At 46.0% G+C, this 27,438-nt stretch overlaps 1 protein-coding gene across 2 annotated transcripts in view; it reads right to left on the bottom strand.

Moving 5' to 3' along the window:
• Positions 1 to 16,200: 16,200 nt before the first annotated feature.
• The window catches only part of OLFM1 (olfactomedin 1), a 213,290-nt gene continuing 202,052 nt past the window's right edge, over positions 16,201 to 27,438 (bottom strand). For both annotated transcript variants that reach the window (XM_086921049.1, XM_086921050.1), the window contains exon 6: positions 16,201 to 17,019. In XM_086921049.1, the coding sequence (XP_086777175.1) occupies positions 16,345 to 17,019 (675 nt within the window). In that variant the 3' untranslated portion in view covers positions 16,201 to 16,344. The remainder of the gene's footprint in view (positions 17,020 to 27,438) is intronic.

Here is a 27,438-nt window from a genome sequence, read left to right on the forward strand (position 1 = left end):
TGATTGCAGAGAGGACATGTCAGAACCCGGGCCTGAGAAGGTGCAGCCGGACCCGATGGGAGCCCAGGAAAACGGGGCGGGAAACACCCCCCCTCCCCCGTAGCAATGCCCGCGAAAAAGGGCGACCAGGATTGGTCACCCCTGGGCAAGCTAGGACGCCCCCCAATCCGGGGAGTGAGGTTACTAGAGGCTGGGGGAGGGATAAATAAGGGGCTCAGGACCCACCCCCTCCCCCCGCAGGGAAGAAGTGAAGTGATTTGAAGTGAAGTGAAGTGGGTACATGGGGACGGGTCGTATTTGCGCCTGTTCCAATTCATAGCAGTAATGAGAAGGTTACTGGAAGAGATAGGGCTCCCGGCCAAGGCTTTTGGATCCCATTCATTCCGGATAGGGGCAGCCACCAGGGCGGCAGAGGTAGGCCTAGGAGCAGACCAAATAAAGGGGATAGGACGGTGGGCATCCGGAGCATTTAAACGGTACATACACCCCACATCATACTAAGTCCCGTCTCCCCCCCCCCATTCAGGACCAGTGGACCGGAGGAATAAGGTCTGGATCATAGGGCATTCCTTCGTAACATGAGCACAGCGGTGGGCGGCAGCCAGACGCGATTTCGAAGGAATATGGCTGTGGGATAGTGAAATAGCTTGGCTTGGGCATTCAGGAATAAAATGGGGTCAACTGCTCCCCGCGGCACGGGAAGCAATAGGGGAAGGTGGCAAACTGGATGCGGTGGTAGTCCACCTGTGGGGAAATTACCTGGCAGCCATAGGCAGGAGAGGGCTCCTGGAGAAAATGCGGGCCAGCCTGACAGCCCTAGCCAGTCTGGTACGCCCGGCAGAAATAGTCTTTTTGAAAGATAACAGTGCGCAGAGCATAGAGGGGGGCAATAGGTCTGAGGTCGGGTGAGAAATCCAGGCAAAAACTAAACATCACCATGGCCAAAATATGTAGGGCCAACGGCTGGGGTTTCGTGAAACATAGGTTCATCAACTTAAGGTCCCCAGGCTACAACCTAGAAGACGGAATACACTTGACAGTGGTAGGGATGGATATGTTCCTGCTGAATATCATTGGGGTACTCAAACAGGTGGGTTTCTCATAAAAGGGGGAGGATCAGAGGGGGAGCTTCTTCCGGTCAGGGAACCGTAGGTAGTGTGTGGAGAGAATCTTAGCAAAATTAGAAAAAAGAGAGATCAAAATACTAGAGGTAGATGGAAGGCTCACACAGTGTTCTTGGGATGTCTCATGGCAGGGGCACTGAGGGAGCTACGGACGGCGCAAAGCCGATAGTTGAGTAGATGTGATGCTCCCAGAGGGTCCTTGGGATGCCTCACAGCAGGGTACTGAGGGAGTGGAATGTCAGGGTGCAGCTCCGGCAGAATAGATTAAAAGCTCACACGGGGTCCTTGGGATGCCACACGGCAGGGCACCCCAGAGGAGCTGGGAGGGGTCGGCAAAGGGTCCAGGGCAAAGCAGAACGGCACTTGCAGCCCAGGCAGGTCCTGACAAACACCCACCTATTCGGTAGCAAGTTGAAGCCTGGAAGCGCAAAGAAAGGGGCCCGTGACACTAAGGCCCTCCAACCAATAGACTGTCTGGGAGAGCATAGCGACAATGAATGGACATCCTTAAAATTGCGAAGATAGAGAAGTATGCCTTCTTATGGATATTGTGAATAACCAATGAATTGCAAATGGATAACTATGTAATATTTTAACAAACTGCGACTTTTTAAGGCACCAGAGCACATTGTCCAGCGCTGTAGTTTAAGTTAAAAGGGACGCAGTTAAAGGTGAGGGGAGGGGGCGGTGGACTAGCCCCTCGGAGAGGTTTGGGTGTGACAGCTCAAAAACCATAGATTTGGGTACAAAGTCAGGTGTCTTAAATGAGTGTGATCTGAATATGTGTGAATTCCTAATGCCCTGAGAAAACAGCTGCAAACAAAGGGTCAAATTATGTTTCCTTACACCCTATGTGTAATGTGTGCTTTACACGAAAGCACACGTTTTGCATGCCTGACCCTTGTGCGCTGGTCTATATGTAGGCATTTAGTACAAACCCTGTGCTAGAAGCTGTTGGCTCACCTTGGTGCCATAGTGCGAGGATGAGCAAGCACCGCGGATGATAATAGCAGCGGGTACATCTTGCTAAGAAAAGTGCTCAACTATTTCTATTCCTTCGCACTTCTCAGAGCTGCAATTGAATCCTTTTGTGAACATGCGCAGTTGATCATTGTATCCCAGGATTGTGGGTGGGGTTAGAACATAGTCAAGGACAGGTTGGCCTACTGACAGTTACCACTAGGCTTTGGACCAGGTTGCCCACTGGGTAAGTGGGTGTTGCGTGTGGTCAGAATACCCACTTGCTGTGAATTAATCTGTGTAGACAAAGGCTTGATTGGGGACATGCATAGGTGTGTCGAATTGTTTCCATCTTCAAAATCAATGTACATTACTTTAAATACTTCAATTGCCGATTTCGGTCCTCTCACCAGTCATATCAAATATGGTGGCGTTAGTCGTTAGAACATCGCGATCTCCCGAATAGGCCAGTGGCGTATCCAATGTGTCATGGGCCCTAGTGCAAGGAAGGACGTGGCCCTCTGGCCCCCTTTTGAGCCGTGACATACAGCAATGGGGGATAAAATGTAGTCCACCGGCTAGATTGCCGACTTTGATGCTGAAAACCAAGGTTCGAGCCTCGGGGTCGCGTCCACACCCTGTGATTCTGGGCAAATCACTTTATCACCCCGCACCTGAATGTGTCCTTGTGTAACGTAACCGGTGCTCATGTAAAGCGCTCCAATACCTTCGGGTCGAGTTTGCGCTATATAAATCTGCATAAAAAAAAGAGCAGGGTTCTGTGGACCCCTCAATCTTCTGGGCTCCGGTGCCACTGCACCTGCCGCACCTGAAATCGACCAGGCTTTGGCTCCTACGCCAATGTAAAGGATCGGAGCTATGCCTGCGTCATTGTTTGTTAGGTGGCCTGCTCGGCCGGCTCTACAACGCGTTTAACCTCCCGTCACCACCCACGATCACACAGGCCGCTCTCTCCAAGGCCGGCATCGATCCGCGGGTCCTTGATGAAGCGGTGACCGCATCTCGAAGTCTCAAAGAAATGCAGAAGTCAATACTTTTCAAAGGCAACAGAGACAATTTCTTCACTCGCCGTCAGTGGCTCGCTCACATCAGATTGCAGGTTGTCTGTGCGCACTTTTTAAAGATTTGTTAACTTTAAACCAGAGCAGTAAATCAATATGTACGAAGGACTGTACGACCTACAAGACAAGTTTGTTAAAATTAAAACCAACCAATATCTTAATAATGTAAGCAAAATCTAGGAAAAAATGAAACTTGTTTTACCATGCCAACAGTTCAGAAACAACACACCTCTGTACGAATGGCCCGGTGTTTGGTGCGTTACTTATCCGACCTACAAAATCTGACTAGGAGGAGCTAGTCTGTCTGTTGCGATAAGTAGCACCTATTAAACCTTTTTAAGGAATAACATGCATTTATATGCGCGGAAATCTGCATATTCTATTAATTACCAGCATTTTTCCAGAGTACATGTTCGCAGGTTTGACCTGCTGAAATGTACCTGCGGATAATTGCAGGTAAACTTACATTTTCGGTATGTCGAGTTCCATTTGATATTAGTTTGAAAATCTTCTCACTGACTAGAAATGTGTCTGAAAAAATCAAATGAGCTTGAAAAGGCATGTCTAAGCGGAGCGTTGTATAACTTTGCGTGAAAGCCCTGTAATGTTTGAAAAACCATCAATGGACAGCCGATTTCGGAAGAGGGAAAAGCTGAGCTTTTTCAAATGAAAAGAAATGCATTACAGTAAGTGCCTCTGATTTAACCAGTTTAAGGGAAATGTCTGAAAAAAAGACTTCTCTCTGGAAAGATTGCAGACTTGAAGCCATTGAAGTTATATTGTCGTCTCTTGGAAGGAAACTGGGACCAGCTTTCTTTGGCAATTTTACCGTATGCTGGTCCCTCCTCTTAAAGGCCCCAGAAAAACCATGCTCCTTGCGACACCAATGATGCGTCATATTTACTGCATGCCGCATCATGTCTGAAGGACTTACAGATACGTCAGTATTTCTGACGTGTCTGTATGGCGCAAAAGTGACCCATTGCTGGAGTGTGTCACAAAAGTGACGCAACCCCAGGAATGTGTCCTTTCACATGGAGCAACCCCCATGTAAAAGGGCCTGCGTCAGTCTTACGCCTGCTGTGAGGCAGGTGTAAGATTTTGACGCATTTGAGCCCTAGAAGTGGCGCAGTGAAATCTGGTCGATTTGTTGTGAAATTGGCATTGCAAATTTAGAATTACCAATGATGTAGGTAGCCATTTTTATGATTGTCTATTTTTTGATTTTCACATTTAAGAAACTTTGATTAATAAACATCATGACATTCAATTACATTTATGGCATTAACAAGGAACACCTCACTGATGGTTCTGATAGAAATATTCAAGGCTCATGGCCCAAGGCTATGGTGATGGTCCCACCTTGGTCCATGAAAAGGCATTTTTTGAATGGAGTGCTGTCCAACCTCGATCCCCATATGTTTTCCTGTTCTCCAGGACCTCCTGTAGTCTATCACTCACTATTCTTCCTCCAGGTGAGAAGCTGAGAACAGTGGTCCAGCCTCAGGTGAGAATAGTTGCTCTTCTCTTCCAGGGGAAAGCAGTGGTTCATCCTTCTAAGCCAGCTGCCTACCAATGGGCTTCGGATGAACATCATTCTCTCACTAGTTCTATTGCCAATGACCCAGCCCAATCAAAGAATGTGAGGCGCTAAAGCCCCACTGTTTCTCAAAGATCCCCAAGAGCCCACTTTTCCAATCAAGTTCTACCTGTCAGCCCACAACTGTGATCAGGGTTCGCTGAAAGATTTCCCAATCAGAACACATTACCGGGATGTCCCAAACCATGTGAAACAAACCATCCACTGCTGCACATTGTCCGTAAGCTGGTGACTGAGCTAGTAGGTAGCCCTTTTAATATATTTCAGTCATTATGAGAAGTCTAGCATATGGACCCCTCCTTTGCTAGTTCAGCTAAATCAAACTTGGTAGGAAGGAGACCAATATTGCCCAACTGCGCATCCTAACAGCATGACCATGCCCTTTCTATATTAGTTCTGAGATATTTTCTGTATTTTAAGAGAGTGGTAAGAAGTTTAGACTCCATGGAATGACCACAATATTATATTCAACTGAAGAGTAGGTACATGCTTGTAATGCTGACTTTTCTCAAGGAACACATATTCCTGCATCAGCTACATAGGACATGAGAGTATATTCAGAAGTGTATAGGCCCTAGACCCACAAGGGTTGCTATGAAATGTTACACATATTGCTTAGTATTTCATTGTTTTAAAACACTTTTACACCTTCGGGTGTACATAAATTGTTATTATTTGTTTAAAATTGTGTTGACCAATCCAAATGTCATGTAGTGTGTCAAACTTGGACATATTGAAATATTGAAATTTGTTGAAATATATGGTGCAAATGAATGAACAAAATTAGTGCCTAAGAATTAATTAGTTTAGGTACTGAGTCTGCTCAAATAAAAAGCAGCAAGACAAAACCGAGACCAGGTATTTGTTCTTTTGATCCACTAGTAGGCCTGCAGCACTGATAGTGCCACCCACATGAGTAGCCCTAAAATGGTGTCTCAGGCCTGCCACAGCAGTGCCTGTGTGCAGTTGCTAACTGTCCTGCTGACCTGACCAATGTCCACACTGGCCAGGCCTAACCCTTCCCTTTCTGTACACATTGGACAGCCCTTTGGAAGGTCCAAGGTACCCCCCTGGGCAGGGTGCAGTGTATGTGAAAGGTAGGGCATGTCCTGATTAAGCATGGGCGAATTTTGCGAATTCGTGATCTGCGAATTTGCGGATTTGCGAATTCGCGATCCGCAAAATTCGCGAATTTGTGGATTCTTGTTTTTTTGCGTGTTCGCTGGGTTTTTTGCGTGTTCGCTGGGTTTTTTGCGTGTTCGCGGGGCTTTTTGCGTCTTCGCGGGCCGCTTGCATAGCGAAGTTACCCATGCAGTCGTTTATGGGAGAGGGAGAGATAGATAGATAGATAGATAGATAGATAGATAGATAGATAGATAGATAGATAAAGAGAGGGAAAGAGAGAGGGAGATAGAGAACGAGAGAAAGAAAGAGAGGCCAGATCTCTGAAGGGCCAGATTCCTGAGTTGCCCCTACAGAACATACAGCTTTTTATTTTTAGCAAAATGCATATGAAAATTGTGCTGTAAAGGTCTCTTTTAGTTTAACCCCTCCTGACAACTCAAAATGGGTGTATTTCCCATCCTCTCCCTTCTTCCTGTTTTTTATATCTGTAAGTGCTTCCTGATGAGGTTTAATTCCTTTGACAGGTGCCTCGTTGCCTACTTGTAACTATTCTCTGACCCTGCTTCAAGGGTCAGAGCAGGGTCAGAGAATAGTTGCAAGTAGGCAACGAGGCGCCAGGAAGCAATTAGCAGCAGGTGTCCAAGTTGAAGTTAATTTGTTTGTAACCCTTTTGTAAAAGGTTATAAAGAAATTAGTTTCAACTTTTGCACCTGCTGCTGTAACCCTTGTTTGGCTGAAAATTCGTCCCCGCTGATTCACGGATTTTACCGCGATTTCGCGAGATTCGCAGATTGCAAAATCGCGAAAAATCCGCAAATTCGCCCGCGAAACAGATTTTACGCCCACCCCTAGTCCTGATGTAGGTGACATGCCCTGATAGTGAAATACTGCCAAATTTGTTTTTCACTATTGAGAGGGATATCTTGCCCATAGGCTATAATGGGGAATGCTGGGTATAATGTTTACCTACATATCTTCCCATAGCAGCAATATAGAAAATTAAAGTCTGGTATCCCTGAACTCAGAATTTATTATCAAATCTTTAAGGAAGGATGGTTTTTAAATCCTTTTTTTGAGAACAGCACTTTTAGAAAGTGGCTGTTCTCTTGTCTGACCTTTCTGTGTGCCTTGGCGTGTTTGTGAATTGATTGTCTGGTTTGTGAGTGACAAGGGATGGGGAGCCCCGAGGAGGCTGGCCGAGTCAACCCTAGGCTGAATAACTGCATCTGCATCTGCATCTTGAGTGGTGGGAGTGGATAGCACCTGGGCCTGAATAGGGCTGTGCCTGTCTTCCACAATGCTGGCTCCACCGCCTGCTGGGCAGCTGACAATCCTCCCCCTCTCTCTGAAAGGAAAGAAGAAGTCAGGAAAACAAAGTGCTCCAGGACTGACCAGAACTGGTTCTGACTGAGCCAATGCCTCTCTGCCTCCAGAGAACAAGGGAAAGACTGGTTTAAAAAGGGCTACCCAGACTACAGAAAATTAGATCATCCTGGAATCAAGAAGGAACCTTTGCCAAGGAGAAAGCTGGAAGAGTGAAGAGGAAGGACTGTCCTGCTGTGTGTTTGTGGGCTGACCTGCAGTTGCTTTGCTTCCAAGGAGAAGGGAAGGACTTTGCTGTTGCTGTGGCCCCTTGCTTGAACAGATTTCCAGGGGCCTGAGGAGAGCTGGCCTCCTGTTAAGAAGTCCCAGGAAGAAAAGGACTTCACCCCCAGCTTCCCCCATGAACTCTGCTGTATGTGTTCTTCCCTTCCTAGAGTGCTTGATCCAATTGTGGGGCCTCTGGAAGATGTGCCTGCTGTTTGGGGAGCTGGACAAGAAGAAAAGAAGAAGATCTGCAATTGTCATGCATTGCTCGCTTGCGGAGCGCATCCCCGACAGTGCGAGGAAATTCCCGCTGCCGCGAAGATCGAGATCGTCGCAGTGCCTGTTGCCGCTGCAAGAACCGACGCATCGTTCACTTGTGGAATGCATCGCCCCGGTGCGGAGAGATTCCTGTTGCTGCGAGTATCGTCGCAGAGCCTGTTGTTGCTGGGTGAGATCGCTGCACCGTTTGCTTGCAGACCGCATCACGTTGCTGCAAACATCGTCGCAGAGACATCGCATCGAGGGGCGGCGAGAGGAGATCCACGCTGCGCTGCGCATCGTCGCCGCACCTGAGATCGCCGCCGTCCCAAAGATCTTCGCATCGTGCCGCTTCCTACTGAACCTGCGCACCGGAATCCATACAAGGTATCGCATCCCTCCCCATACAGACCGGATTTGTCGCAACACGTCCGCTGCGTTCAGCGGGGCTGTCACATCGCCTCCCCAGGGTCTCAGGAGTGACGCATCACTTGTTTTTAAATGCTGCAGCTTCCATTTGGAACTTTTGTCGAATATACAGGTACTTTAAGCTAAACGTGACGCAACTGTGGATTATTTTGACGCAAACCCTAGAAATCATATTCTTGAACTGTGTATGTTGGATTTTTGTCGTTTTGGTCTTGTGTAGTTTAGATATAGATATCTTTTTTTTGTAAACCGGTGTGGAGTCCATTTGTGGTGTTTTCACTGTGTTACCGTGAGTGTTGGTACAAATACTTTACACATTGCCTTTGATAAGCCTGTCTGCTCAGGCCAATCTACCAAGCGGGTGAGCAGGGGTTATCTAAAGAGTGTATCCCCCTTACCCTGACTAGAAGCAAGGGCCACTATTTGAACATTGGTGCCTACCTCTGCCAACTAGAGACCCCCAGATATAACACATGTCTACTTGATTATCACGAGTACAGGATTCTCAATCCTATTACCTCCCAACATCATGTTGTATCTTTGAATTCTCAGTTCTGATACCTCTTGAAAGGAAGGTTGATGTAATGGCTGAACCATTGTCATACAATAGCAGAATAGCATCTGTCATTCTTTAATTTGCTGAAGCCTCCGCACAACCATAACACTAATGATAAATATTTTTTGGTCGGCAAGTATTTGTCAATGATGTTACTTATTAGGGTACATCAGCTCTCTGACAAAATTAGTACACATTTAGCTGGATGGTCTGAAGAAGAAAACTCCCTCCTTGCCCAACCAGCTGGGGGAACCTAGGGATGTATGACTCTCAATACACAGGAGAGGGCCTTTAAATATGGCAGACAGCCATCGGACATAAATGCAGAAGCGAGGGATCTGTTTACTTGGTGGTCTAAAACTGCCATGAAGGGTCTAAATGACCCTCTGACATTATGGAGGCTTAAATTAGCACCTCAGTTTTTCACAAACTCATATGGGGAGCTTTAGCCTGACACAGCATTTATTCTACTCTTTCCTAATCTTGGCCAAACTCGTATCCTCATATATGTTCATGCAGGTATGACAGAGTAAACAAAATCTTTTATTGTCACCATGCCTATTCGTCAAATCATACTATCAAAACGTAATAAATAGCATCAGGAGTGCGTGGGGTGTCTGTGACCAGAGATCCCTCAGTCCTGAAGTTTGTGGGTGCCATTTCTAAGGGGCAGGCACAGAAATCTAAATGGAAGTTTAAGGGAGGAAGGTGTCCCCCCGTGGGAAAACCCGTGGGACCATGTCCAGCCGGCAAGGCTGAGTCCCCTAGGAGTGCACCAACATCTAACCTGGAGGACAGGGTAACTGGGAAAAGTGTCCTGACTGATGGGTCTTCCAGGGATACTGCTCTAGGTGGCGGTTGGCAAGGGGCCAGCACCCCTTGAGAGGCCCCAACTGGCTGAAAGTACCCGTAGAGCGACATAGTTGGCCCAGGGACTAGTGACCAAGAGAATCCCCTGGGGTCAGGAAGGCATAGAACAGGAGGTTGTCCCTGTGGTAGTGGGCCTGCGTCCTTGTTCAATCACCCTAACAGGGAAGTCCATCAAGGTAGTTGATTGGTCTATAACACTACCGTGGATTAGGGGTCTGGAGGGAATGTTTATAGACATGTGGGTGTATATTCCCTCATTCATACTCTGAAAAAACACTATATACACCTACAGTCTCATGCATGTGTGCACAATGTTTAAAGAATAGCCCTTGTTTATCTCTCAACTAACAAAATGTGTTATAACACAGGGGAAGGCATCACTTAAGGATAAGACCCCTCACTCACCCGAAGGTGACATGCTTCATCATATGGGTCCTTCTTACCAGTGGGGAAAACCTAGTCACCACTGGGAGCTACTACTTCAAAGTTTAGGGAAGGAGCTCAGAGATGTTTTGAGTTTCTAGGGGGTAGGATGGTAATCCCATATGTGTAATGATGGGTTGTAGTGAGTTTTTTTGCAGCGCTGTGTGAAGGAAGGGTGTGAATTAAAACTGCCTAGATAGAATCACCAATTGACTTTATTAATGTGTTCTAGCGGACAGGATTAAAATGTAACAGCACAGTGGTATGGATATAAACCACTGTCAATAGTAGGTCGACATGTTTCAGCCTATTGATCAATTTATGTATCAGCGGCTTTCTTCAGGACCAGATATTTACAATGCTGTTTACAAGCATCTAACACCGGTCAATGAGAAATCCAGACTGAATTTTACTCTTTGGGTTGTCAATATACCTGGCCTTAAATAGTAGCATCAGTCTTTACACATCAGTCTGAACAGAGGTGCTGATAGCGCTGTTTATTGGATGAGGCTCAACATCTGAATATTTAAGTCTCAGTCTTCTGTTACTGCCATAGATAGAAATGATTTAGAGTTAGAGCTCATTTGAGCTCCTAATCATTCTCAATGCATTTTTGATTTAATGTTTTGTGCTGTAAAGTAGAATACAATGTCATTGGTGAGAACAAGTAATAACAACAGTCGAATAATAAGTGAATTAAGTGATACACATTTTACACTCATGAAAAATGAGTGGCATCCATTGACTCTTTTGGTTTGAAAAATCAACTCAATGTTGTGACATTAGCTTTGCAAAATATACACTATATCAGTCAAGACAAACCAAGTCTACACTGCTGCACCTGATGCACAGTATCAATGAAATAGTTTTAAAGTTAATGTTGTTAAAGTGGATCATTGTTACAGCAATATGAAATTAGTCTTAACATCATTGTATTCAATATTCATAATAATTAATTGCTTTTTTGTGACATAAAATGCCCACTTGTGCAACTACACTCCTATATATACTTCCATTTGATATAAGGTGGAAATATCTGTTACAAAAATCTGAGTTGCAAAAATGTAGATCCAGACATAACGAGTAACCTAAATAATGAGTAAATAGAATGAAGGATGACTAGCATTGAAGATTTCATGCAACATTTCAAAGCTTTGTTAGCAGGAGGAGTGGTGCTGCCAAGCAGATGTTTCTAATTTGTGATTTGAGATTTTAAAAGTGTTGTTATGTTGACAGAGCACACAACAAATTCTTCTAGTTTAACTAGAACCAATGTAGGGTAAAATAAATAAGACCTAAAAATATCATGCTCACAAAAAGAAGATGAGCCATAGGAGTAGGCCATATTTAAAAATTGATTATTCACAATAATGATTTTTTTTTGAGTTTTGCTGAACATAATTAAGTTGAAAAGCACTCTGCTGTGGAAGAAAAGTGTGTTTCGCAACATGACATGCCTGTGCTGCAAAGATGTATGCACCTGTCATTTGGACTTTGACTTTGAGGCCCGCAGTAGACTTTTGTTAATAGACATAATAGACATGATGTCCCTGCCCAATAAACAGATTTGTATCTTCATTAGAGAGGGCATCTCTATCTTCACTATAGCAGATCAAGGGATATTTTAATTCACAAAAGGACACAACAAGGAGAATAGTTGCATTCTGGGACTGAAAACCTGACACGAAGATTATTGATGCAATTTAGTATGTCATGGCCCTATGGCTGCTTTGTGGTTTCATTGTCAGTGGACAAAAGGGCACTTCTCGCTTGATGGAGATGGAAAACAATATACCTAGATAGAAATTACAAAATTAACATTTGAGCTTAGCTCATTCTTCTAGATTATATTCAAATTCAAGTCTTTTCTATGAGAAGTTCTTGAGCGCAGTCGGAGTACTACTGTATATCTGCATGTTGTGAATGGAGGAATGAAGTAGTAGACATTTGACTGTCTGCAGTTTCATTACTACTGTGATGACAATGCTTAATACCAGTGGGGTTGGCCTAAACCCAGGGTGAATCCAACATTTAACTAATTGAAATGACAAACAGTGGATTTCCAGCTTCAACTACTGTTTTCTCATTTCTTTCTCTTGAACATGATCTTAACTACTATTGGCCCCGTTATGAGTTGTTTGGATTTTGATGCACGGATGCCCGAAAACCAAGTCTCCAATTCTGGCTAGTAATAGTATCCCTGCATCTAAATCTGGAGAATATGAGTTATATAACATGCAGACCTGAGGTTACCAAATCTGCATATTTCCCCTTCTGGGAAATAATAGGCACACATCTGCACCTGTTAACCACTTGCTTTGGGGAGGTGGTACATGGGTGGGGGTCCTTTGGGGGGCCAGTTGTGTGGATAGCAGGGTCCAGAGGCAGGACTGAGCAAGGAAGCGGAGAGCTGGGAGGAGCTTTTGCTGCTCCCCAATGCTGTAATATGCAGGCAGTAGTGTACTAACCACAACAGCTTCCTGCAGCCACCGCAGGTCTAGTCAAGGCTGGGTTCCACGTCTCCATGGCAGTAGACAATCGGAAATTTGGAATGGACATAGGATACCACTCAAAGCCATTCCAAATGTCTCCGGACCACTCAGAAATAGAGCTCTAGTTGCTAATACAGATGACAGAGCTTCAGTGCTAAATAGATTGTGACTAAAGTGTACAGTTTTGAAGCCTGCAAATGCAAACAGAAAACGAGAGATGGCACTTCCTCATCTTCCACTGCTACTTTGTAGTACATGATGGGGAAAATTAGAGTTTAAGTTGCATGCTTTGCGAGGCCAAATCATTTACTCTAATCAATTTAAAGAAACCCTGACATTCTTCTAACATGACCTTATTCAATATATTTAAAATCCATTGATGACAAGCAATTGTAATACTTGCTCAATATGCTGGAGATTAGAATGGCTTTATTAGATCTGAGGTTTTGAATGACTGTCATACTAACACTGATTATAAGTACAAGCCAACAATATTAGTAACGTCTGCTGTTGTATACTTAAGTATTTTTGCAACCAACCATAGCTGGCAATGAATTATGATTAATGCAAATATGTTGTAGTTCCTTTTTGAAATCAGTGATATATTGTGTCCCTTCTTCAGAGAATAAAACAGAGGTGTCAGTGCACATTTTACCCAGACCCTTTGTGAAGGTGTAATCTTGAGCTTTACTTTCTTTGATGCAATTGTTGATACCTTGTATTCATTTATATAAAATGCCTTAAGATATCTTTGTCCGAGATTGATGGAACAATCCAAGAAATCTGGAATTTTATAACAATTTGCCAAATATGAAATAGGTCTATTGGCTGTTTGAAAGTCTCTATGATCATTAAATTCAGTAGGTCATATCCTGTCTCCATTCTGTGATTTCTATGAGTATCCTTTAGGATCAGAATGCGTTTGGCAGTGTTTGACTGTTTTGACATATGATTTGTAGTTTACAAGAACTACTTATTAAACCAATCAATGAAGCATTACACTAGGCAGAGGTCTAGGACCTAGCACTAATAGTCTTTGGAGAAGCCGATTCCGCGTCTATCTGCGGTTACATATAAAATTGCTTGATTGAAGAATTCATAAGTAGGATCATTACATAGTGAGACATTCCTTTATCTTAGCACTTTCCCCATATGTAGATATGAGCTTGCGTTTCTTTTCCAGGATAATTAATGAATGACTTGAACTTAAGAGCTTTTAAGGGGTGACAAGGAGTTTTCACCATTATAACATTCAGCAGATTGAACAAGAAAACCTTATTTATTTAAGCATTGCGCAAGCGCATGTGCAACACAACGTAATACAAAAGATATCATCAATTTAGTAGCCATTTCAAAGTCTCATAGGTTCATGATTTCATTAAATAAGGGCCAATATGTTTATTTGCACAAATGGGTGCAACGTTTTCTGCAGTAAAATACATTTTGGACCAAAGTAGATTTATTTTAAATGAAATGTAGGAGAATGATATGAAACGATATAAAGATAAACAAAAAATATACAATTTATGGTGCAGGACTAATTTTGTGCCAAAAAGGCCTTTTTGTGCAAAAAAATGCCCTTTTTGAAAATGTGAAAGGTCTGAGATAGTGATGAGATGCAGTTTAGAAGGAAGACGTAAACCATATATCAAAATCTTTGAAAACTCGGAGGGAAGAAACTATAGCTTGGGCAACACTTTTAAAATAGTCTGGATGGAAGGGGTGTGAAAATACACATGACTAGGATAAAATACAGTACATATTGCTGACAAATGTGTCAGGAATCAACCCTAGATTCAGGGTTCTCCAGTGGTGAGGCTTACTGGAAAGCATCAAGATAAAACTCAACATTTAGGCAGAATACCCTTACCTATCACGTAAAACAAGTTACTGGAAGGCCCTTTGTGACAGGGGCTAAGAAGCCGTGTGCCTGCGGGGTCAGGAGCTATAAGAGCAGGTTCAATTTCTGGGACATAACAGGCAGTTTGCTTGCAGCTATCTCCAGCCCCTCTGTGTTCCTAAATTTCTGAATTATTTACCAAGACAAGTTTCTTTAACTATTTGATCCACCGTTGCTGTGACTCCCGAAAAAAATAAGACTTCCACAGATCGGCTTACCACCCTTTTAGTTCTACTGATGTATCCTACTTACTGCTCTTCCTCTACCTTACCTTAGTGAGCATCATTCTGAGACAGGGCCACAAAGATTAGATGACATATGCACCCCTGTGTCAAGATGTCTTATACAGAAACCGGAAGAGCTACCTTCCTATAGAAGATTCTCAAACTGTCTGAGTCACCTTGATGCCTGACATCATCTGCCTTTATCTTCCCTTACCCGCTTTTCCCTAAGTTATCTTCAGAATTTTCTCTATCCAGACAGTATGTTTGATGTCTTAAGAAGCGGGTGGATTACATTTCCTCCTGAGAAACCACAATATCTGAGAAGCCACAACAACTCTTTAGTCCTGATAAAATTCAATTTTTAACTTACAAAAATATTTAGTAGTTATATTTTTGGGAATTTATTTTTATGTATAATATTTTCAACTTCTCAATTATAAAATGCTTAGTTTTTGTATTGCATGTTTTCAGATCAATAGAGTTGTACTGTAATTGTTTCCAGTCCATTTTTTTATCAGAGCTCTCTTTCATGAAACATATTTATATACCCTTAAACAATTTCAAAGAAAACAAGACACCTACACATACACAGTGCAAAATGGGTGTCGCGTAATATGTTTTTTATTGTTCCTTAGATAACCGTGGATAGTACAAATTCTTTTTTCTTACAAAAAAAATCTAATGTACTTTAAACTTTTTGCCCTAAACAAAATGTTCTAGAGGAAACATATTTGCTGCACAATCTCCACAAAAGCCGGTTTTGCCACCTGTTAATGCTAAGATACTTCCACAGCAAAGAGAGACATTTTCCTGATAAGTATTAGTATTATATTTATCCACATGAAATCGACTACCTTGGTGGAAGGGTGAACACTGATATAACATTTTAGGTTAGATTTCTTCTTTGAAATCAAAATCCGCCTTCACATACCCACGTAATTCAATCGTATTGAAAACCAGACACTCATCGCTTCGAACCAACAAAATGCCACCAACAATTTTGATAAATGACAGACAGACATTTCACGATATAGTTTGCTGGATACATAAGTTCAAAAAACAATATGAGTACAACACCTGTTCATATTCATAATACATACTCAAGCCATCGTGTTTAATAGTTCACTAAGACACCGATTTTCAGGGCAGGGTCCACCATACGGACCTCAGCAGCGTTCGTATATGAGACCAAAAGACAGTTGAGACACTAGCTGCAATGGGTTGCGCGTGAAAGTAGCCCAACTTGGCCACATATGCTACCAAATTGGGCTCTTTGACTAATATCCGGCCCGCTCCCCCCCACCCAACTCCCCAGTAAGAACAATCACATCCAGAAAAGCTGGTTGTGGGATCCATGCAGTCCGTACAGAGGGCAGTCCTAACCAGGAGTTTTGCAACAGTCATTGCCTTATATATTAAGTCGGTTAGATTGCTACTTGAAAAGAAAAAGACAAGTCTTTAGGCGCAGTTCTTTCTGCAATCTCTTAGGTACACAGGAAATTGATTTTGCTCTTTTTTTGTCTCTAGTACAGACCTACTGAAATCTAGGAATGCTGAGGTGATGCTTCAAGCAACTTTCCTTCTGCAACATTACACTTTATTTTGGCAGCTTTAATATATATATATATATTTATGTATATATATGTATGTGTGTGTCCCCTTCTTTAAATATATTTATTATTTTTTGCTTCTGTTAATCGCTAGGTAGCCAGGACTACAACTCGTCAGATCTGATGACGTGGAACAGGGTGACGTTATAAAGAACTTGATGCCCATTGTTCCAGGCGTACAGGGCTCTGTCCTTCGGGTTGTAATCCAACATGGAAATGTGGGAGTATTTGTTCTGGAACGGAATGTCAATGTACTCATAGGTGGAGGTGTTGGTTTGGTAGGCGTAGTGGACTTTGGTGCCTCCTGAGTAGCCATTGGTGACATAGAGAGTTCCACAGATGATGAAGGCCTCACCTGCGCTGCGCTTTGGGTAACCAGTGCTCCAGCTCTGAATTATCGCCAATGTATTAGGGTCCAGTTTACTGATGACGATGTTGCCAGCATTTTGGTTGGTAGCATAGACCACCCACAGACCATTTTCGTCCACCATGAGGTCAATGTCTGAGTGCCCACCCCAGGCATAGTGGTACATGTTATTGTAGCCAGCATAATCCAGGCTACGGGTTTTAAGGATGGTCTCTGTTTTCAAATCAAAGCGGATGATGATGTGGCTTTGAAATTTATTGAAGTAGATAGAGCCATTATAGACCACTTGGCCAGTGCCGGACCACGGGTGTGGGAGGCGATGAGAGCTATAGTTACCCATGTTCATGAAGTCGCTCATGGAAGGATACTCTCGGACGAACCTGTTGTTGTGGTAGCCATCCATATACCAAACCTAAGAGAAAAGAAATGTTATTGTTATAATCGTGAATAAAGAACCTATTGGTGACCACCATGATTATTATTTTTCAATAAAAAGAACACCTGAGGAACAGTAGGCATGTCTCACGCATGAAAGAATGAATTAATGACGAAGGACAACTAAGAAAAAGGCAAAGGAAATCTATTCAGATGATGGAAGGCTAAGGAAAGAAGAATAGAATTAAATAAATACATCAAGAGGACAAAGACTGAAGAGAAGGAAGGGGGTTAGGCCAAAGTAATGGCTAACAGATCATGGCAACAGTGGATGACGGAACGACTTTAAAAAAACAATTTCATAACTCTGTGGGATACTGATTTAATTCAAACATACACCAACTATAAACCACTAGAAAATGAGAAAACTTTAATTTCAATCAGAAGGAATGAAAACATAAATTTTGATACAGTGAGATGAATCTAGGACTCTCCATTTTCTCCGCGGTATCCAGTCCAATACTTCCCTCAAGTATTATTCCTCCAAAGAGGCAAAAAAAAAGCAAAGATGAGGGATGCACGAGGACTGAAGATCGTTTATTATCGAGAGTGAATCATATCACAGTATTCACAGAATGGTCCAAAAAAGGTTCACAATTCATACACCCCGCTTGTGCTCAATGATATATGTGCCCTTACGTAGAGAAAAGTGTATTTATTCTTCTGGCCCATTGCTAATGTAGAGATCCCAGTTTAACATCAAAATAATAATTTATTCTTCAACACTAACATTTTAAGTAGAAAGAATATTTTACAAGAAAAAATGTATCCACATCGCGCAACAGTGCCTAATTTTTGACTCCGTCTTTCCACAGCAAGAAGCTGATCTAATTTTGAAAGTGGAAGCCTATGCGCATATTGTAATTGAAAATTACCAGCTACAGCTGCACAGTTAAGTGCAGCATGCATAATATATGGAATGTACACCTTTTGGTATGTTGTGAGGGTACACAACGAGTCACAGAGGAGGTTGTGACAAAATATTTCATTCCTAATGCAAATCTATGGACACATGCAATAAGCTTTTAATCTGTGGTAGTAGATAGGATACTTTATTTCGTATATTAGAACATTGGAATGTTGGGAGCTCCATTGAAAACAATGGAGTGCTCTGGGCTTATAATGGCTGGTATAAGCCTTGAGCTCCAACATTCCAATGTTCCTTTGTTCACAGCTCTGGCTGTGAACAAAGGCTTCAGGGAACCTTAGGGGATTCCAATCCCCTCGCGCTCCCAAAAGGCTTTTTTTTTTTTTTAGAACATTCTGTCCTCTAGTGACAGAATGTTCTAATAGCCTTATAGCTCTTCGTAGATGGGCTATACCACTATTAAAGTCCCTCTCCATTGTTAAAGGCCCTCGCCTTCGGCTTGGGGCCTTTAACGCTGGAGAGGGCCTTTAATAGCTGGTATAGCCCTCTACGGTGGGCTATAAGGCTATAATAAATATCTGGGCAAGCCACAGTCTTCTTTCCTCTCCATAATTTTTTGGTGGCCATTTAGATCAATTTTGTTAAAGAAAAGTGACTGTCCTTTATGCACACCTTTTCATTCGCACTCACGTAAAACAACCTTGTAATTTGCTAGTACTACATCAGTGACGAAAGAAATCAGATCACTGCTTGGGATACATGTTACATTGACAATAGAAAAATGCACCGCTAAAGTGAAGCTGCAAAAAATGCACATCTGGTTACTGGTTAGAAACAATGATGAAAGTTGTTCAATGTAGTCAATTTTAAGCCTACTTTGTGATTTAAATTGAATGACAAATAATAGAGAGTCCTTCTAATGTGTGTTGAACAAAAGCAGCGCACAAAATACATGTTCTATTGAAAATATCTTATTATCAGCTTCAGGGTTGTAAATTTTCAAGAAATCACATTTCTGAAGAAAGATAACAGAATCATGTTACATTCATCTCCGAAAGTAGCACATAGTGTCCTGCTTAGTTTATCACTGAGTCACAGATGTACCTAAGGTTTGTGCTGACGCTAACATGCCGTGATGTACCGCCCGTCAGCACACAGAGTACCAATAGATCAACCTTCACACGCAAAAGCTATATTGTGCTAAAAATTGATCCTCATGCTGCACCAAATCATTTTTAGCCATCCCCATGTTAATGTATGCCAGGAAATTGTGCGTCTTGGATGGGCCAACACAAAGCCAAATCCACTAAATCTGCATGTTTTCGCTTTGCACCAAATCCTAATGCCAAGTAAAAGTTGGCACAAACATAGGTTAAAACAGTGTATTGGCTGATATACCAACTTTTAACGTGTACATTGGCCTAAAACACACATCTTACATGTGCTTTTGTCCATGCCTACAAATTTGCACTGGAGGTCAGACACTGCTAGCTCACCTTTGTACAACATTGTAAGGCTTAGCATCATGCAGAACATTAATCTTTAGCCCGAACACCACTGATTGTGTCATCAGAAGAAAACTCTAACTAAGGGGCTGATTATGAGTTTAGCGGGAGGACCGCCTGCTCACCACGGCGGCGGTCGGGAACACGCCACCAAGCCAGTGGCATCCCAACCCCCGCATTACGATATCATCTCAGGACTGGCGGTGTGTCGGCGGTGCAGCCAAGGTGGTGACATGCTTCGGCTTTAGGAGAGAGCCTGAAGCAATGCCGGCCGCTCTGCTGTGCCTCCTGCAAGTCGGGCACACTGTTTCCATGCACCATGTTCTGCACGACAAACAGTGTGTGCACCAGCAGTGCAGGCATGGGGGGCACAAAATGGGCCCCGGCCACAGTCCACATGGGTCTATTCGCCCTGGGTCCTTTTTGTGGCCCTTTACCTGCCTTTCCACCAACCTTTTCATGGTGGTGTCCCTGCTATTTAAAGGTCAATGGAAAGGCAGGTCCTAATTCCCACGCAGTGCCAACATTGACTGCCGGTGTCCTGATCACTGCGGGATCTCGGATCTCAGCAGTGGCGGTGGTCTAGAGGCTGTCTCACCGCCTGAATTGTAATCCGGCAGTCAGACCAACAGGTATTTGGGTGATCGGACTGCCAAAAGGCGACAGCAATTCCCAGAGCTTCAGGGTTGTATTCAGGCCCTAAATCTGGTGTTACACTATCAGCGCAACAATATTTCATTTAGTTCTCTGTTTCGTGAAGGACAGTAAATCTGGGCCTAACTGTAGGTTCCGGAGACTGCTAATTTTACTAGTTGACATACACAAAGATTTTATTATGCAAACAAAGGTTTTGTGCATTATTGGTCTTCATATAGTCTGCAAAGTACTCCATTTTTGTAGTGGAAAAAAACTGATATTTCCTTTACTAGTAAATAAATGATTGGTTAATTGGTGGTTTTTACTTTCTAAATGAAATGTATATTTTAACTAGAACTGTGTGAAATTGAAATTATTCCAGAAGAATCCAGAAAATTCTCATAATTGCAGTTATGTGAAACTCACACAATTCACACTAAGCAATTTTGCATAATTGTTTTGAAGTGAACACTCGCATAGAATACACCTAACTCTTGTGTTATTCCAATCAAGAGACTAAAGCCAGTTTCCTGTGGGGATCTTGTGAAACCTTTTCACACAAGGTGCACACTCACTTGAAAAACAGTCACACGATACCCGTAACTCACAAATTTGCAAGGAGCCCACAATTTTGCATAATTTCACAAAATGTAAGTGAAATATACAATATTTCAGGAGGAAAATTATGAGATTGTACATACCCTTAATTTTAACCGACAACAAGCATAAACAACAATGAAAATAAAAATGTAATTAAAACTGAAGCCACTAACTGGCAAGTGATGTAGTTCTGCTTTTTTACAACCTTAGAATATGATAAGTGATTGCTGATTACAGGAACTATAAAGGCCTCTGCTGCTTTTTTTGGGGCAGGAAATGTAGAAGCATTTGTTTACACATTGTTGGACCCGGGCCCTTATGGCTGGTTCACCCCTGAACTTTTTGCTTTAGATGGCGACCTGGTGTTCATGATTTCTGGCTTGGCGCACTTTTTCCCTGGGTCCCAGAGTGAAAGTGCGTGCGCGTAGTATGGATGGCCTGCCCTCCCATAGGAATGCATGGGGAATGTGTGTGTCCCTGGTAGTTCCTGATGCGTGGGGAGTGCAGGCTCGAGTTTGGTATGTGTAAACTCGTGAGAGTGAATGCTGCAAGATGGTGTCTGCGGCATGTGTGTGTCTAGTTGTGAAGTGCTACTTCTGGACATTGAGATATGTGTGCAGTGAGGGTACTGGAGCGTGATTGGCTGGAGCTGGCTGGCATGCCAGGCTCCAGGAAGTCTGGATGGGTCTGCCCGGTGGTGAGTGGGAGATTAGCATGAGGGATGTGTGGGAGGAGTGTACCTGTGTCCTGGATGGGCTGGGTTTTCCCCACACAATGCTGGCTCCGCCCCCCTGTGGTGTGTCTAACGACCCTAGCCTCCCCAGTGAATGAAATGGGTGGTTGGCCCATCAAAGTGCTCCAGAACCAGTTGCGACTGGTTTTCCCCCCACCCTGCACATTGTGACAAAGGATTTCAGTGTATAAAAATGGGGCTGTGTCCCCACTGAAATTGTTCTCTTCTAGGATCTTGAGGGGGCTGCTGCTGCTGCTGGGGCCAGGAGGAACCGCCACTTGGACTGCCTCCCTGCCTGGAGGGCCAGTGAGCTGGCCCCTGGCCCAGCCTTGCCCTCCTGCCTACCTAAAGGACTTTGCTGGGACTCTGCCCTGCTGAGGGCAGCTGGGAGCGCTGTGCTTGTGTTCTCAGCGCCTGGGAGCGCTTTGGGACTTTCCCTAGTGCCTGGGAGCGTCTCGCCTTGCCTTTGGCGCTTGAGAGCGCTTTCTTGTTGGTCCTAGCGCTGGGGAGCGCTTCTTTGCACAGCCGGTGCCCACCCGGCATTTGGCCGCCTGATTCTGCCGATCCGCGGCGCATAGCGAGTGCCACCTCGCTTTATTTTTAATTCGAAGGCCGGTGCCACCCGGCATTGCCCCGTGGAGTCCTTCATTGATTGAAGCCGGTGCCCACCCGGCATTGCCCGTGATCACCGCCGCAGCCGAGGAGGAGTGAAAGCTGTTGCCGGGCCGCCGCTCTGCCTGCAGCGACCCGGAAGTCCCGCCTCCTGACCCCCAGGGCCGCGCTGCCATTGGCGGCCCCGGCGGAAGTCAGGCGGCGTGTGGAGGAGACAGGGCCAGGCGGGAGCGCGAGGGGAGCAGCCGGCTCCGTCCTCGAGGCTCCCCGTGTGAAGAGGAGCAGCGCGAGAAGAAGAAGCCGGCACCTGTCCCCCACCGAGGCTCCAAGAGAGTGAGGAGAGCCCCGGGGAGAGGGGAAGCGCCGGCGGAGCAGAGACGCCGCCGAGACCCAGCGCGACGTCAGGAACCCGGTGAGTGGGGCTCCGGTGCAGCTTGGAGGAGAGGGGGCGTCGGAGCACATTGCCGGTGCCCGCCCCTCCCCTCCAGCGCGAGGATATTGTTTCAGAGCCGCAGAGGCTCTTGTTGGGCATTCATCTTGCATCTCGAGTCCCCCCAAAGGAAGGGGGGGGACTCCACTGACGGGGGCAGTCGGTCCTTCAGAGTTCCCCGAGCGGGACTCCAACGTGCCCACATTTGTTTATTGAGTCCTGAGAGGCTCATGTGCCTACAGTCGTTTCGCGAGCCCTGAGAGGCTCTTCAAGTGTTACTAGGTCCCCCGTGGGTGACCCCACTGCCCAGTGAGGCGGCAGTCGTGTAGTTTAGAGCCCAGAGAGGTTCTTGAGGGCCAAGTCAGTTGTCCTGAGCCCACGAGGCTCCAACGTTCGCACCCTTGGTATTTACAACTGTCCAGCACTTAGTGGACAGTTGCTACGTTTAGGCTGGGTGTACTTTTTGGCTTATTACAGCCTGCCCTGACTTTGGGACACAGGGACTGCCACAGGTTGTGGCTCATAGGAAGTTTTGCGCAATTGCTTGTGCTCGCACCTCTGAATGTGTTTGGATACATCATGTGTCTTTCCTTGCATACACCGCTGAATGTAGGTTCTGCATCATGTGTTTTCTTGTGCTCGCACCTCTGAATGTGTTTGGATACATCATGTGTCTTCCTTCCCTACACCGCTGAATGTTAATGCATCATGTGTAATGTTCCTATGCTTATACCCCTAGATGTTGGTGATTCCTAGGTGGTTGCTTTTCTCCTAGTACAGGTGTTGCTAGTTGAGGTCTTTTGTTCCCTGCGCAATAGTTTCCTAAGGTGGTTAGGGTTGCGTAGGAGGTTCTGATGCTTTACCAGTAATTACTGGTTGTGTGCTAATTTGTGATACACGTTCTATTGTGGTTCTAAAAGTATTCTATGTGCTAATTACTATTCCTAAAAAGTGATGATTCCTGACAGTGGTCCAGGTGGCCCTGTCTTGTAAATATCCCCCTTGTAAATTCTGCCCGTGCCTGTTGGCACAGTGTAACCAAATGTATGTTTTATCTAATGTGTTTTTGATATAATACAAAGGCTATTTTTATATAACTTTGTGTGGAGTTTCCTTTGTGGTGGGCCTTGGGTGTTGTTGCTGGGTGCGCGCGCAAACCCTTAACCTACATAGCCTCCAAGTTTAGCCTTGACTGCTCGCGCCACGTTACCTAGAGGGCGAGAGAGGGGTTATCTTGGTGTGTGACTCCCTTGCCCTGACACTTAGAAATGGCGATCCCTGACTGACCTCGACGCAAGTCTTGGCCGGCCAGGGTCCCGTTTCTAACATTGGTGGCAGGCGGTGAGGATCCGGATTTGTGTTTGCGTTGTACTGCAGTGGCAACAGGCCACACTACAAAGCTCTGCATTTTAGATAATTACATGTTGGGGATTATTGTCCTTTGAAGTTCTAGTATTGCTCTTTCCAAAGAGTGTCCAGTACATTTGTCCCCTGCCCTGCTCCCAGAGTTTGGTACCTGTGTCACGTGTGGTCAGGTTGAGAAATCAGGGGTGGTAAAAACTGCCTTACCGGTCCGAGGGGAGGGTGTGCGTGGATGAATGGTGTGTTGCCTGGACAGATTAGTGTGAGTTCTCTTTAGTAGGGAGCTTGCTGAAATACTTTGAACCGTGTGCTCTTGCTTCAGCTCTGACAGTTAAGTCCCCTGTGTTGCACGTGTCTGTGAGCATCCTGTCAAGATGGAATCTCCTTTTAACCTCTGTGGTCTGTTTAAGTACAGTATGCATGAGTTGGTACGGTTATGTAAGGAGAGAGACATCCCAGTGAGTGAGTCAGACACCCAGTCCAAGCTTAGGGATAACATGATCCTGTGGCAGAAGAGTGACTGGGAGCGTGAGCACAGTGAGAGGGAGAGGGCCTGGACCGCACACCATGAGGGTGGTGGGTCTGAGGGGAGCCCTGAAGAGTCTGATGTGGAGAGTGAGGATGACAGTGGATGGGCGCCAGCAGAGAGCGAGTACCCCCTAGATAGGGAGTCCCTTGCTGGGTCCAGTGTCAGATGTAGCACCCCATCCCTTTCCCTGTCCCCAGAGGAGTGGGTGGATAGGAGAGAAGAGAGGGAGCACCAGTTGGCCATGGAGAAGCTCAGGTTAGAGCATGCCAGAGAGATGGCGCAGCTGGGTGTGAATGAGCGGACTGCAGAGGCTGAGAGGGCCTGGGCCAGGGAGAAGATAGCCCTAGAGGGTAGGTTATCCCCTGACCGCAGTCATAGTTTTCTGGATTCCCCAGGGAGGGTTGGATCCAGTGGTGGCAGCAAGAGAGAGTTTGGTGCGGGAAGTGCCATGCCCCGTTTCCAAAGAGTGGTACCTTGTTCCCGAGAGGACACATACAGGTTGAAGTTCAGAAGCAGTAGGAGACTGCCTCACCAGGATTGGGGAGATTATGTGGATGATTGCCATGATGCACTGATTGATTGGTTAGAGGTTCATGGGGAACCTGATTTTGATGGACTACTCAACCTTGTTATCAGAGAGCAGTTGCTCAATTGTTTTGTGCCAGAGTTGCGCAAACACCTGTCAAGAGGTGACTACGTGAGTCCTTGGGACATTGCAAAGGAAGCAGACCGCTGGGAAGGTGCCAGTGGTTCTGACACGTCATGGGTGAGTGAACCCGAGAGTAGTGGGTTAGGTATCTTCCAGACCAGTGTGGTGGAAGAGGCTCAGAGTAGCCCAGCTAGGTCCCAGTGTAGCGAGAGGGGTGTAGGGGCTCACGTCTTGGCTCCGTGGAGCAAGAGTGAGTGGGGGACTGAGTGTTCCCAGGTGCCCGAAACCCAGTCTCAGAACCTGGATGGTTTCTTGAGGGAACACCAGGTTAGGGATCTAGGCTGTCCTGTTAGACCCCTTGAGGGTGATCCCCTAGTGTCTAGAGAACCTGGAGTATCTTTGAATAGTGTTCCAGTGGTTCTAGTGCCCGGCAGTGCCACTCCAGTTGGGGGGGCACGGAAGTCCGAAGTGAGGAGTGATTGGGGGAGTTCCCCAGTGGGAGAACCAGTGGGTCAGGGACTACCCAGTTGGGCGAAGTTCCCGTTTAGTGACCATGGTGACACCACTTCTGTTCTGGGGGATCTTCCCGCACTGTCAGGTGGACAGGGGACGGGAGATCTGCGCCAGACAGACAGTCACACAGCACATGAGTTATGTGTTAGCCTCAGGGGGACGGTGAGTGAGTCCCCAGAAGTCCTGGAGTGCCAGGCAATTATCCCACCTAGAGGTTTAGACCGAAGGTTGGGAGGCCAGGTTCAGGATCGGCCTGACCTGAAGGGTGGGACTTCTGTAACCAGAGTCCTAGCCAGTGCTTCTTCCAGGGGTACCTCTCCAGTCGGGAGGGTGCAGAACTCTGGAAGGGGGTGCAGAGGGTGGGAGAGCCCGCCTCTGACCCCGGCGCAACCTGAGGGGTTAAACCCTGGGTTGGAATGGCGTTCTAGGTGTACACCTCGCAGGAGGTGGAGGAACCCCAGACGAAGAGGTAGGGGGAGGAGAGCCTTCCCTGAGACTCCTGGTCCGCCTGAGGTTGTAGACCAAAGGCTGGTGAACCAGTGGCAGTCTAGTCCTGTCTTGCAGACAGGGAGAGTGGAGAATGGACACTATGTGCCAGGGGTTACTACCCCCCACTTTGTGAGTAGGCAGGAACCAGTGGCACCTGGGTGGCCCAGGGCCTGGTCCTGGCCGCGGACAGCTGAGGAGTACCCGTGGGGTAGCCCAGTTGTTCCAGATGGTGGTTTGAGAAGGAATCCCAGGGGTTCACAGTGGCGTGGAACAGGACGGTGTCCCGGCAGTGGCGGGCCCGTGTCCGTGTTCTTTCGCCCAAAGCAGGGAAGCCCATCACGGTGGTGATCGGTCTACCCTGCGTTTTGGCTGGAAGGGGGTTGTGTTGGACCCGGGCCCTTATGGCTGGTTCACCCCTGAACTTTTTGCTTTAGATGGCGACCTGGTGTTCATGATTTCTGGCTTGGCGCACTTTTTCCCTGGGTCCCAGAGTGAAAGTGCGTGCGCGTAGTATGGCTGGCCTGCCCTCCCATAGGAATGCATGGGGAATGTGTGTGTCCCTGGTAGTTCCTGATGCGTGGGGAGTGCAGGCTCGAGTTTGGTATGTGTAAACTCGTGAGAGTGAATGCTGCAAGATGGTGTCTGCGGCATGTGTGTGTCTAGTTGGGAAGTGCTACTTCTGGACATTGAGATATGTGTGCAGTGAGGGTACTGGAGCGTGATTGGCTGGAGCTGGCTGGCATGCCAGGCTCCAGGAAGTCTGGATGGGTCTGCCCGGTGGTGAGTGGGAGATTAGCATGAGGGATGTGTGGGAGGAGTGTACCTGTGTCCTGGATGGGCTGGGTTTTCCCCACACAATGCTGGCTCCGCCCCCCTGTGGTGTGTCTAACGACCCTAGCCTCCCCAGTGAATGAAATGGGTGGTTGGCCCATCAAAGTGCTCCAGAACCAGTTGCGACTGGTTTTCCCCCCACCCTGCACATTGTGACAAAGGATTTCAGTGTATAAAAATGGGGCTGTGTCCCCACTGAAATTGTTCTCTTCTAGGATCTTGAGGGGGCTGCTGCTGCTGCTGGGGCCAGGAGGAACCGCCACTTGGACTGCCTCCCTGCCTGGAGGGCCAGTGAGCTGGCCCCTGGCCCAGCCTTGCCCCCCTGCCTACCTAAAGGACTTTGCTGGGACTCTGCCCTGCTGAGGGCAGCTGGGAGCGCTGTGCTTGTGTTCTCAGCGCCTGGGAGCGCTTTGGGACTTTCCCTAGTGCCTGGGAGCGTCTCGCCTTGCCTTTGGCGCTTGAGAGCGCTTTCTTGTTGGTCCTAGCGCTGGGGAGCGCTTCTGTGCACAGCCGGTGCCCACCCGGCATTTGGCCGCCTGATTCTGCCGATCCGCGGCGCATAGCGAGTGCCACCTCGCTTTATTTTTAATTCGAAGGCCGGTGCCACCCGGCATTGCCCCGTGGAGTCCTTCATTGATT

The sequence above is a fragment of the Lissotriton vulgaris genome, chromosome 5 (assembly GCF_964263255.1).
Source record: "Lissotriton vulgaris chromosome 5, aLisVul1.2, whole genome shotgun sequence".
Taxonomy (NCBI): domain Eukaryota; kingdom Metazoa; phylum Chordata; class Amphibia; order Caudata; family Salamandridae; genus Lissotriton; species Lissotriton vulgaris.